We start from the raw sequence: 13,647 nt of genomic DNA, 5'->3' as shown, positions 1-13,647 counted from the left end.
TTATTGATTCCAAGTCCATCTGTGGAGAGAGATGTTTGTAACACTGATAATCAGTGCAAGTATCTGAAACCTGGAAATGTCACTCTGATGGGGAGATAAGATGGATTTTAACTAATTCACCCTTGACTACTGTGAGAGACTGGGAAGTGAACCTCTTACTCTTATTGCCTCAACACCTGAGTTCATAACTTAGCTGATAACTGTCAGTTGATGATAGTGGTTGTCCCCACGCATCCAATCTGTCTCATTTTAACCTAACACCATTTAATTTTATCTACCTCTTCTTCTCTCATATATTCTGGATTTCTGAAAAAGGGTCCTGACTGAAAAAGGGTCATCGTCTGTCCACTTCGATCCATGGATGATGCCTAACCCACTGAGTTCCTCCAGCACTTTGTGTTTTGCTCTGGATTTATTAAACACCTTTTTTAATACTAAAGAGGCATCAGAATCCCACATTCCCTCATTTATAGCCACATAAAATTTCCAACTAAGAGCCCTCACTTTAATTTGAATGGTCCAAAATTATGTTCAGAATACTGGATCAACAAACAATTGATTGATTGAAAGATGTAGTATGGAAACAGGCCCTTTGACCCACCAAGTCCGTGCCGACCATCGATCACCCGTTCTCACTAGTTCTGTGTTATCGCATTTACACATCCACTCTCTACACACGAGAGGTAATTTCCTGAGTGCCAATTATCCTACAAACCCACACGTCTTTGGAATGTGGGAGCAACGGGAGGAAAACCACACGGTCACAGGGAGAATGCGCAAACTCCACACAAACAGCACTCTAGGTCTCTGGCCTCTGTCCAACCATCTGCCTATCAAAAGCCTCCTCACCTGTATCACTTACCTGGCTTTGTAGCTACCTCTCTTACCTGGCTTACCTCTCTTCTAGCTTTCTCCCCCCCCCCCAATACAATCCATCTGAAGAAGGATCGCGACATTAAAGGGCGCCTACCCATGGTCCCCTGAGATGCTACGTGAGTTGCTGAGTTCCTGTCGCACTTTGTGTCATTTTTGTAAAGCAGTATCTGCAATTCCTTGTGTCTTCCAAGGATTTGCTTGGCTCAACATTCTGCAATTACTATTATCTTCATCTAATTTACTTTCAAGCCATTCTGATAACATGTGTTGAATGGCTGTTAAAATAATCCAACCAATCCCACTATATATAATTAGATTTTCTTACAGCTGGGTGGTGTATAGCTGGCTGTGATATTCATCTCAGACTTGGCACTGCAGTTCAGTAATAGATGTCTCACTCACATACTAATTGTGTAAAAGTTAAGAAGCCGTTCCAATTAGTTGGTAATTTCATTAATATTTTGACACATGAGCCTTTCATCCCAGTTAGGGGAAAGGTGAATAAAGTTTGTATTCTGGTCTTGGTTCAGTTTTAATATCATCAATTTCAAAGACTTGTCTCATGCTGGACATTCCATTTTCTCCCAGCTCCCATCCAGCAGAAGATACAGAGGCTTGAAAGCAAGCGCCACCACTCAGGAACAGCTTCTTCCCCTCTAATCAGGCTTCTGAACGGTCCTTTCATAAGCTCTGGTATCCCTTTGGTCCATAGAGGGATATGGACCAAATATGGACAAATGGGACTAGTGTAGATGGTTAGCATGGGCAAGGTAGGCCAAAGGGTCTATTTGCATGCTGTATGATTCTATGACTTCAGTATCAGTTTCAGAGATACAGCGCGGATACAGACCCTCCAGCCCACCGAGTCCACGCCGGCCAGTGATCCCCGCATACTAACACTATCCTACACACACTAGGGAGAATTTTACATTTATACCAAGCCAATTAACCTATAATCCAAGGTTACACAAAAAAGCTGGAGAAACTCAGCGGGTGCAGCAGCATCTATGGAGCGAAGGAAATAGGCAACGTTTCGGGCTGAAACCCTTCTTTAACCTATAATCCAATATGTCTTTGGAGTGTTAGAGGAAACCGAAGATTTCGGAGAAAACCCACGCGGTCACGGGAAGAACGTACAAACTCCGTACAGACAGTAACCGTGTGTCGGGATCGAGCCAGGGGCTCTGGTGCTGTAAGCGCTGTAAGGCAGCAACTCTACCGCTGCGCCACCGTGCCGTCCCTATGAATCTATGACTATGAGTTTGACTTGAATATATGAATGTATAGTATATCTGACCTGTTTGGATATAATGCAAGACAAAGCTTTTCACTGCAACTCTGTTCATAACACTTCATGTTAATGTGTCATTGAACTTTGCCACCTCATCCTCAATCAATTTAAGAGTACAATGCAGCAGGTTGTTGCAGCCCTTTGGTAATCGACATGCTGTCTCATACCAGATGCTGGGAGCCCTTCTGAATTGCCACAACTTGCCTTGAAAGGATATGAAGACACTTGATATGCACAGATAATCCCTGCACTGCTATCACAACTGTCCGGAAAGCCTGTTTAAACTAATATTTTTTTCAAAATAAGAGATTTTATGATAGCCACATGGATATGCGGGAAGTAGGGAGACATGGTTTACATGCAGGCAGATAGGAGTAGGTCCCGGCTTCATGTTCAGCACAGACATCGTAACCCTAATGGCCCGTTCCTATGCTGTACTGTTCGATGTTGTATGTTCTAAGTTCCAAGAAAGAGAAGGGCAACCTATATATCTATCTTCAAAATGATGAAGATTGGTTGAATTGATTGAAAGATACAGGCCCGCAGAGTCCATGGTTACTCCCACAGAGTAGGCTAATTATCTCACTGTAAATTGCCCCATGTGTGTGGGGAGTGGATGAGAAAGTGGGATAACAGAACTAGTGTGACCGATGGTTCGCGTGGACTCGGTCGGCTGAAGGGCCTGGTTCCATGCTGTATCTCTAAACAAACAAAAAATAAACAAACAAACAAACAAACAAACAAACAAACAAACAAACAAAGAAAGACCCACACATATTACATGGTCATGAATAAAGCCAACATTTGGGAGAAATGTCCATCCAGAAAGTAACCGCACCTGGAGTATTGTGTGCAGTTTTGGTCTTCTAATTTGAGGAGGGACATTCTTGCTATTGAGGGAGTTCACAAGGTTAATTCACAAGGATGGCGGGACTGTCATATGATGAAAGAATGGAGCAAATGGGTGTATTCAGTTGAGTTTAGAAGGATGAGAGGAGATCTGATAGAAACATATAAAATTCTTAAGGGTTTGGACACTCTAGATGCAGGAATCAAGTTCCCAGTGTTTGGGGGAGTCGAGAACCAGGGGCCACAGTTTAAGAATAAGGGGTAGGCCATTTAGAACTAAGATGAGGAAAAACTTTTTCTCACAGAGAGTTGTGAATTTGTGGATTTCTCTGCCTAAGAAGGCAGTAGAGGCCGATTCACCGGATGCATTAAAAACAGAGTTAGATAGAGCTCTTAGGGTTAGCAGAATCAAGGGGTATGGGGAGAAGGCAGGAATGGGGTACTGGTTGTGGATGATCAGCTATGATCACATTGAATGGTGTTACTGGCTCGAAGGGCCGAATGGCCTACTCCTGCACCTATTGTCTATGTTTCTATGTATCTAAATGGAACTGACCTTTTCCATGTGCTATGCAAGAGAAAGAAAAGGAAGTTGCTTCAAAGTACTCTCATTCATATTTTTATTATGTCTGATCCTTGTGGGCATAACAGAACAGTGTTTATTTAAAGATTTTAAAAAATGATTAAAAAGAGATTACACTGAGAAATGCCACAAACATATGAATACATTTTAAAACATCCTTTTAATTTCCCAAGCTTCATAGTGAGCCGCAGATCGGAGGTTGTAATGTTTTATCAAAATCTTTACTGTCTCTTACGGTTAAACAACACATTCCCAGTCAGCAAGATGTGCTTGAGATATTAATTTACACATTTGAAATATTGCACCATTAAAAAAGTTTTAAAAAACTCTGTTTTCTACCTGCTAACAGTCAGTTTTGTATAATATAAATGTAATGGATTGTAGAATACAGCAATATGATTTGGTACAATGTCAATGTATTGTCAAGTATACAGTGAAAGACTTATAACACCAAGAGGGCCTCAGACTCATTGCATAATTTTGAGACAATATATCCTGACCCAAAAATTAATGAACATATTAAAACTAATATGTGCACAGGGCTTCTTTTGAAATATTTTCAAAACATATGTCCCAGCAGTTGGGTACAGGGGCTACATCTTCAGTCAGAGACAATTGATTGAAAGATACAGCATGGAAACAGGACCTTCGGCCCACTCAGTCCATGCTGACCATTGATCACCCACTCTCTCGAGTTCTATGTTTTCCCACTTTCTCATCCACTCCCTACACACTAGGGACAATTTACAGACGGCCAATTAACCTACAAACCTGCACGTATTTGGGATGCAGGAGGAAACTGGAGCACCTAGAGGAAACACACAGTGTCACAAACTCCACGCACTGCCAGCACCCTGAGGTCAGGATCAAACCCAGTTCACTGGTGCTGTGAGGCAGTGGCTCTACCTGCTGCACCACTGTGCCGGCAATGAATGTTGGCTTGAGAACATCACTGTCTTTTTAGGCCATGGGGGTAGTAATCGGATGTTCCTCCCTTACCCAAGAACAAACAACCCATTTGCAGCATAACCTTTAAGGCCAGGCACCCGACATTGAAGAAGCAAAAAAGTGTGTTCCTCATGTCTGTCTTCTAAGCCTGGAGATGCCTGAAATATGGCCTTGTAAAAAGTAGAGCATAGGTAAATAAAGCACCATAATGCAAGCAAAGTGATCAGTTATAACTAGCAAACTCCACACAAGCTGCTTCATTAATACATGAAGTGAATTCCATGTTTAATGACAGAGACAAAATATTTAGGCTTGTTTAATTAATTGATGTATTTCCAGTTCGACATATGGAACTACAGATGCTGGTTTACAAACAAGAGACACAAGGTGTCAGAGCAACTTGATTTGAACATTCCAGTGAATGGTTCATGGGATATGAATTTTCCGGTTGATGATTAGAGGGCTGTAAGGACTTTGCAGTTTTTAGTTAGTGCAACATAGAGCACAGAACACGACAGCACAAGAACAGGCCTCTTCGCCAATAATGTCTGTGCCAAACATGATGCCAAGACCAATCTTATCTGCCTCCATATCCATCCGTGTCTTTATAGGAAGGGTCTCAACCCAAATCCTTACCCATTCCTTCTCTCCAGAGATGCTGCCTGGCCCGCTGAGTTTATCCAGCACTTTGTGTCTATCAATGGTATACTTACATTCTTAGGTCAGGAAGTTAATTAAAAGGTCAATGTCATGATGCAGCTTTGTAGGACTTCAGTTGGGCCACATTTGGAGTATTTCATGCAGTTTTGGTCGCCCCACTACAAGAATGGTGTGGAGACATTGAAGAGGTTCCGAAGGAGGTTTACCAGAATGATGCATGGATTAGGGAGTATTAGCTACAGGGGGAAAGTTGGACAGACTTGGGTAATTTTCCCAGGAATGCCGGGGGATGCGGGGAGACCTGATAGAAATATGTAAAATTTTGAGGGACATAGATAGGGTAGACTGTTAGAATCTTTCTCCCAGGATGGAAAAATCAAATACTAGAGGACATAAGTTGGGAGGGGCAAAATCTAAGGAGATGTGCAAGGCATGTTTTTTACATAGAAGATGGTGGTTGCCTGGAACGCACTGCCGTGGTTGAAGCAGATATCTTAGTGGCATTTCAAAGACTTTGCATGGACACATGGATATGCAGGGAATAGAGGGATATGGGTTTTGTGTAGGTAGATCAGTGATTGTCTTGGCATCATGTTCGGCCCATACATTATGGGCCAAAGGGCCGGTTCTTGTCCTGTACTGTTTGATTTTTGACTATGGATTTTTCATTTGATGGTTTGTGGACTGCAAGGATTTTCCAGGGAGGTATACAAAGATGTATCAAATGACCATCATTGTTCCTTTTTTATTGCTTTTCAAAATTCTTCCGACCTTGTAGCATCACGGGAGCACCTTCCTCCTGCAAACCTCTGGCTGTATAAGGAGGCATTTCACTGTGAGCTTCCTCAAGGGCAAGTAGGGACAATAAAATGCTGAAACTGCCATGAAAACTTATCCAACGCTCTATTGGAATTTTCACTCTCGCAACAGAGACTGGGAATCAAACCTGATCGGAATGACTAAGTAGAAATGAATTTCCTTGGAAGTTCTCCCGCTCTTCGCTGCAACTTTGGCAGGGGACCACCATGATCCCAGAAATACACCGTTAGCATCATTAATGCAATCTTCCTTCGGTTTCTGTGACTCTTCTGCCAGTAATGCAGGGCTAACAAGTAAACTCCTGGAGAAATCCACCTCTATTATAGTACTGGAGTTTATTTGTAATCACATTGCTGTTGGAAAGGCTGTCCTTAATAATACTGTAAAATGATATCTAATACTGTTGTACTGTAAGAGTTATATGTAACATACTACGTAAAAGCTGTTGTACTAGTCCACATTAAAAAAATCTGCTGAGCTGGGGTTAGAATGCAGATTATTTAGCTTTTAAATATAGGTTTCAGATAATGGATTTGTGCTGCAATGTAACATAATGCACTCTACCATATTCGCATTTGGGCCACCAATAACACTGTGCTGAAGCCTCGGGAAGGGATGACTGGGTGTGCTATTTATTCTGCAGCTAATTTATTTAGCCAGAGGGCGGGGAATCTGTGGAATTCACTGCCCATTCATTAGGTATTTTTAAAGCAGAGATTGATAGGTTCTTCATTAGTAAGGGCATCAAAGGTTACGAGGAAAAGGCAGGAGAATGGGCTTGAGAAGGAAAAATAGATCAGCCACAATTGATTGGTAGTGTGGACTCGATGGGCTGAATGGCCCACTTCTGCTCCTATGACTCATAAACTTACGAACTCTAGCGCTGTGAGGCAGTGGCTGCCCACTGTGGGTCAAATAGTGTAAGGCTTGGAGATGATGGATGTGGAGAGGATGGTTCCAATAGTGGGAGAGTCTAGAACCAGAGGGCACAGCCTCAAAATAAAGGGCCACATCTTTACAATGGAGACGAGGAGGAATTTCTTTAGCCAAAGAGTGGTGAATCTAATAGAATTCATTGGCACAGACGTATGTGGAGGCTAAGTCACTTGGGTATTTTTAAAGTGGAGATTGATAGGTTTTTGATTAGTAAAAGTGTCAAAGTTTATGGGGAGATGGCAGGAGAATGGGGTTGAGGGAATAATAGATTAATCATGATTAAGTAGTAGAACGCACTCGATGGGCTGAATGGCCTAATTCTGCTCCTATGTCTTATTGCAGGTATTGAAGGGAACTATGGGAAGTTCTGCCTCAAAAAGGCAGCTAATATGATCAAGTTTGGATGTAGCTTGAAGACATTGTTGGTCAGTGGTAGCACTCTAGTACATGGGCAAGTTATGACCCACTCCAGAAAGTTGAGCACAAACCATAGGGATGCAGTGGGGAACTGACGGACTGTCGAAATGTTTGAGGTGCCCTTTATGGCTAAGTTGAGGCTCATTTTTATCTCAGTCTCGAGAACAGCAAGGGAGTGATTTCTGGTGAGCTGGACAATGCTTATCCCTTAGAAAGGAGTAATTATTATAACATTGTCATTTGTGGGAGCATACTTGGTGTGCAAGTTGCCAATGTGCTATAATAGTCTCTAGAGTTCAGTGAAGTTCTGGGTTATGTTACAGTACAACTCAAATCCATTATTAGATACCCATATTTAAAAGTTAAATAATCAGCATTTAAATGTTCCAAGACATCCTAAGGTCAGCAAAGGAGCTACAGAAACATTTGTGTTCAGAAAGGAGATGTGGGGGAATTTCTTTAGTCAGAGTGCCGTGAATCTGTGGAATACATTGCCACAGATAGCTGTGGAGGCCAAGTCAATTGATATTTTTAAGGCGGAGATTGATAGATTCTTGGGTTACACAGAAAAGCTGGAGAAACTCAGCGGGTGCAGCAGCATCTATGGAGCGAAGGAAATAGGCAACGTTTCGGGCCGAAACCCTTCTTCAGATTCTTGTTTAGTAAGGATTAATATAAGTGTTATGGGGCGAAGGCAGGAGAATGGGTTTGAGAAAGAAAGATAGATCAGCCATGATTGAATGACGGACGGGACTACAATTAATGGCCAAATGGCCTACTTCTGCTCCTATAACATATGAACATTAACTTATTTACCTGGAATTGAATGTGCGAAGTGTGATCTGCATGTGCTCCAAGGATCTGGAGATCAATATGTGTGGGTTCAAACTAGTGTAGGACCAAATATTCCTGGTAACTGTCTTTAGACACTGTTGGCTCAATCTTACTGCCTCTTGTGCGCTAACAATTCGGTGAATATGTGTGGGACCCAAAAGATGATGCAATATGTGGCAATCAATGTACCACATTATTTAGACAGCAGACCTATTGACAACTGCACATAATGACTCAAATTTAAAGGGTGGCGACCTATCCGACTTCCACTCCCTCCCCATCTGCCGTCCTCCTTAAATTTTATGGCGGTAACAGGAATTTAACCCCAATCTCCCCCTGACCAAAGTTTGAATCCTTGGGATTGAGATGGCGTCTATGGTCCAGCTGAGTTGCCACGAGGTTTACAGGGTCGGTTCCGAGTATGTCCTGTGGCATTTCCTCACCAAAAGAAAATGTATAATAAATACATGCATTTAAATACTCTTTTCATAAGGGAACTCTCGCGGTTGGAGGAATTGGGCGAAGAGTTGAGGGAGCGGCAGTATTCCCTCAAGAGCCAGTCTGGCCGAGATTCTCACATATCTGTACCACCTCCGACTCCACCAGGGACTGATGCCCTTCTCCGTCCAACGGCTTCATTCTCAGATTGATGGAGCCGTAGGTCTTCCTGGCCCTGCCAGTCACCATGAAGTTCCTCCTGGCGTATAGGTCACCCTTGCAGATGGAGACCATGAGCAACAAGGAGAGCAGCATGCCTCCCAAAGTCAGCAGACCCAGGCCGGCGATGATGCACTTGTCCAGATGCGAGCCCAGGAGAGCGTAGTGTAACTCCAGCCTCTCCATCTCCCGGGCCGTCACCGTGTCCGGATCCACCCTGGACTCTCTCGGGATGGCATAGGCTACAACGACCAAGGAGATGCCGGCCACTAGAAATACCAGCGCCACCATGAACCCATAGTCAACCGACTGGCCATTCGCCTCGGGTTCAGGCTCCTCCTCGGAGCGAGGTGACGTTTCCTGGGGTCTGTCCCGGTTGCAATGGGAATTCACGACCTCAGCCCGGCCCAGACTCCCGTGGATGGTGGGCAGACCAGACGGCTCAGGGTGAGAAGTGAAGGAAGTCTCCTGCACTTGATCCGGAGCAGGCGGCGCTATCCTTGGTGCTGAAAGCTGGCGCTTGCAGGGAGCGCCGTTCGCCGCCAGCTGAGGCCGGGAGCCGAGGCCGCTGAGTTCTAGGTCTTGGTCACTCACTTCTAGTGGGTGGTAACATTCCGCACACGCCATTGGTGATGGTTTGCTCTGCACATCCCAGCGATGCTCGGCAAGAACTCTGCAAAACTGGAAACAGGAAGAGAAAGGGTAAACGCAGAGTTTTGTCTAGTTTTGTTAAGAGATACAACAGGCCCTTCAACCCGCCGAGTCCACGCCGACCATCCATCACCCGTTCACACCAGTTATGTTATCCCACTTTGCCATCCACTCTCCAAACTTTGGGGGCAATTTAAAGAGGCCAGCTAATCTACAAACCTGGGTTTCTAACCTAGTAACCGGAGCACCCGGAGGAAACCAACACGGTCACAGAGAGAACGTGCAAATTCCAGACAGACAGCACACTAGGCGAGCTAATGAGAGTCTTTTCCCCAGGGTTAGGGAATAAAAAAATCAGAGAACTTATGTTTAAGGTGAGGGGTAAAAGATTTCATAGAAATCCAAGAGACAACTTTTTCACTCTGAGGATGGGGTATATATGAAACGGGGTTTCCACGTCCTTTACACGTGAAGCTTATGAAGCTTAAAAACACCCAGATCCACCCTAGGACCCCCTTTATCATTAGAAAGAAAATATACAACCAATGGATAGACACCCGGTCACATCAGCTGAACAAGCTCCTCGGTATAGTTCCGTGTTGCAGATGCTGTGTTCCCAACTGGTTGAGCGGCGCCGCTACTCGCTTCCCTTGGACGTGTAGTCAGCACTGACTTGTCCACAGGGAGGGAAGAGCGCTTTGCTTACCTGCCTCCTTAACCCATTGATCCTCAACCCGTGTTCCTTTCACAATGACACCGCTCCACTTTGCAGTGAAGCGCTGTCCCCGCTAATCCCACCCATTTTCGCCTTCGTTTTTAATTTAGATATTTATATCCTCATTTGGGAGCGTTTTTTTCCTGGCATCGGATCGCCCGAATCAGGAACTCCGAGACGATGCAACAAAATGGGACAAAGGCAGAGGTTAAATATTTTATCCCTCGGCGCCCTTCACGGGTTAACGACTGAACCGTGGGCAAGATCAGTTCAGGGGCTGCGGGAGAGGGCGGGGTGCTAATAGCAACTCATCCCCGGTCACACCCGTTTCTCTTTGTTCTCCTTCTTATTCTCCTAAACGCACTAAGTTTCATGCCATCCGTTATTTCATCAACCGGAAAAATATATTGGCGAGATCTGATGAGTACCGACTGTGACAGCTGACTGATGGGAATCCTGTCCGATTTTCTACCGGTTCCAATTGAATGCTCGGGGTTTCGGGGCGCGCCGTCCAGGCATTGAGGGAGAGGACGGAGGTTGTACAATGGCGTCTTATCACCAGCAGTGAGACAGGGCTCGTCTGGAACCGAGCCATGAATCTGTTCACAGGGCGGTGTCGCCTGCATTCATCGCCCTCGGGCCCCGGAGTCGCCGCCGCTTTAAATGTCTCACTCCCCCGGCACTTTATCCCAGCCCATGCAGTCGCAGCTTCGGCTGTGCATGATGTGAAATATCCACAGCAACTTCATTCGCGTCTCTAACTCACCTCTAAATGCGATCGCTTGCCCTTTAATCTGTCATCGCAGCAAGATGCCCGTCTGTAACTCGCCTGTCCGCGATCACAAGTCACATTTAGCAGCAGTCTGTTGACTCTTGCTCCAAGATTCCTTCTCCTTCTCCTCCCCGATAACTCCTTCGGCTCTCTCCGGATTACATCTTCCGACCCGGCAACCGAATCGCCATCCACCTGCAGAAACTAGGCTGGGAATGAGGGTGGAAGAAACGGCGTGAGATCCCTGGGGATTGTTGTGAACATTCCACGTTCTCTGCAGCTCCCGCCTCCCAGCCAGCCAGCCCGGAGTTTGCGTGCCATGTACCGCCGATTTATTCAGCGTCTGCTTTTCTCCTTCCCGAGCTTCCCGCGGTCAGTGTGTTGGGATCATACGTTCTGACGTTTGTACAAGACATCGGCAAGGCAGCATTTGGAGTATTGTACTGTGTTCAGTTTTTGGTCAAGATGTCATTAAACTGGAAAGAGTACAGAGAGAGAAGATTCTGGCAACACCTGGGCTATAAGGAGAGGTTGGGCAGGCTAGGAATTTAGTCCTTGGAGTGCAGGAGGTTGAGGGGTAATCTTATAGAGGTGTATAAAAATAATGAGGGGAATAGATAAGGTGAATGCACAGAATCTTTTACCCAGAGTAGGAGAATCGAGAACCAGGGGCATAGGTTTAAGGTGAGATGGGAAGAGTTTAATAGGAACCTGAGGGGCATTTTTTTTTTTTCAAACAGAGGGTGGTGGGTATATGAAATCAGCTGCCACAGGAAGTAGTTGAGGCAAGACACAAAATGCTGCAGTTACTCAGCGGGACAGGCAGCACCTCTAGAGAGAAGGAATGGATGACGTTTCGGGTTAAGACCGAAATGTCACCCATTCCTTCTCTCCAGAGATGCTGCCTGGCCCGCTGAGTTACTCCAGCATTTTGTCTATCTTTGGTGTAAACCAGCATCTGCAGTTCCTTCCTATATAAGTAGTTGAGGCAGGTACTTATAAGAGCATTTACAAGACACTTGGGTAGAAAAGTTTTAGGGGGATAAGGGCCAAGCCCCGGCAAATGGGGCTATATTAGATAGGGGTTAGGAATGGAGTTAGGAGAGATAGATCAGCCATGATTGCATGGGCAAGACTTCATGGGCCGAATGGCCTAATTCTGCTCCCATCACTTATGACCTTATGGTGGGGTATTTTGGTCGGCATGGACGAGTTGGGCCAAAGAGCCTGTTTCCGAGGTATATGATTCTGTGACTATGAATTAATGATGTTCCTTTGAGTTCTTTATTCATAGTCACAGGCAGCACGTTGGGATGACTGGTACCCGGCTCGATGAAAGAGATAACTCCTGCAATTCTGCAAGTAGCAAACAAACTGTGCAGAAATGTCCCCTCGCTACAGGAGACACTGTTACTAAAATATTTATCTTTGCAAACACACTTTGTCTCCCTTTACAGAGCTCACTTCTACAAGAAGGGCATTCTGTGGACTTTATATATAAAGTGCAGAAACAGCCCCCTCGGCCCATCGAATCGGTGCCGACCAGCGATCACCCTGTACACTGGGGACTATTTACAATTTACAGAAGTAAATTAAACTACAAACCTGCTCGCCTTTGAGGTCAGGGAGGGATAGCCCACGTGGTCACAAGGAGAACGTGCAAACTCCACCCGTAGTCAGGATTGAACCCGGGTCTCTCGAAGGAGCAGCTCTACCTGCTGCGCCACTGTGCGACTCGCGAGGTCAGAGACTGGGTGAGGAACGAGGGCTGAAGCTCCGCTCTGGGGCCTGTTGGGAAAGCGAGGGTGCGGTGGGAGGCAAGTGGGACGGGGGCAGTGGGGATGCCCTGGACGCGGGCTATTGCTGTGGTACACTGTCCTCGGAGTCCCACTCCGAGGCCGAGAGCCTGAGGCTGTTCTGGCCGAGTGTCCAGTCTGGAGATCGAGGGTGACATAACCCAGTCAGATTGCAAGGGTTGCAATCGATGAAATGAATGATTCAATGACTCAATTACACTTTATTAGCACTTGTACCTAGGTACTGTGAGATGCTTTGTTTTGCAAACAATCACGCAGCATACTTCACCTCGGCAGTACATGTGTCACCACGCCGACAAAGATCTGAAGGTTTATCTACTGCCTGCCGCCGCCCCTCCCCCCACCGGGTCCCTCTTTGTTCTCGGCGGCCCCAACTCACCTCCCCGCCGCCGGGCCCCCCTTCGTTCTCCCCCACCGGGTCCCCCATCGTGACATAACGTACTTGTCCTTTCTCTGTCCTATATCATTAATTGAACACCACAAACAAGTATTGCCTCCAGTTACAAAAGAGTTTAAGAAGTCACACAGTCAGTAAGTGTCCAAATCATCTCTGGCAGATGTGTACATAAGCGTCTTATAAAATCTCCAATCCACGGGCTACAGAATATTGCAACATAGTTGTCTATATGCGGTGCATCAAAAACCATTGTAGGAATTTCCATCTTATATTCTGATTTTTTATACAAGATCTAGCATTTATACATTGCTTATTTAGTGTCTATTTTTGGTATTAAGCAACATCTGCAGTTCCTTCCAACACATTTAACATTTATATATGCCACTCATAATTTTATGAATCTATGCCTCACAGTGTTACATAAA

At 45.2% G+C, this 13,647-nt stretch overlaps 1 protein-coding gene across 1 annotated transcript; it reads right to left on the bottom strand.

The window, feature by feature from the left end:
• Positions 1-341: 341 nt before the first annotated feature.
• On the bottom strand, positions 342-11,602 carry tmem74b (transmembrane protein 74B). The gene is made up of 2 exons (XM_055652306.1): positions 11,003-11,602; positions 342-9,551 (listed from the first exon to the last, which is right to left on the bottom strand). The coding sequence occupies exon 2, from the start codon at positions 9,495-9,497 to the stop codon at positions 8,763-8,765; it is 735 nt and encodes a 244-aa protein (XP_055508281.1). The 5' UTR covers positions 9,498-9,551; positions 11,003-11,602; the 3' UTR covers positions 342-8,762.
• Positions 11,603-13,647: the final 2,045 nt, after the last annotated feature.

This window comes from Leucoraja erinacea, chromosome 21, assembly GCF_028641065.1.
Source record: "Leucoraja erinacea ecotype New England chromosome 21, Leri_hhj_1, whole genome shotgun sequence".
Classification (NCBI taxonomy): Eukaryota; Metazoa; Chordata; class Chondrichthyes; order Rajiformes; family Rajidae; genus Leucoraja; species Leucoraja erinaceus.
Note: the sequence above shows the minus strand (reverse complement) of the source record. Positions and strands in the feature narration are given on the sequence as shown.

Excerpts from the sequence above, each read along its gene's own strand:
- tmem74b (XM_055652306.1), bottom strand. The coding sequence starts at position 9,497 with ATGGCGTGTGCGGAATGTTACCACCCACTAGAAGTGAGTGACCAAGAC.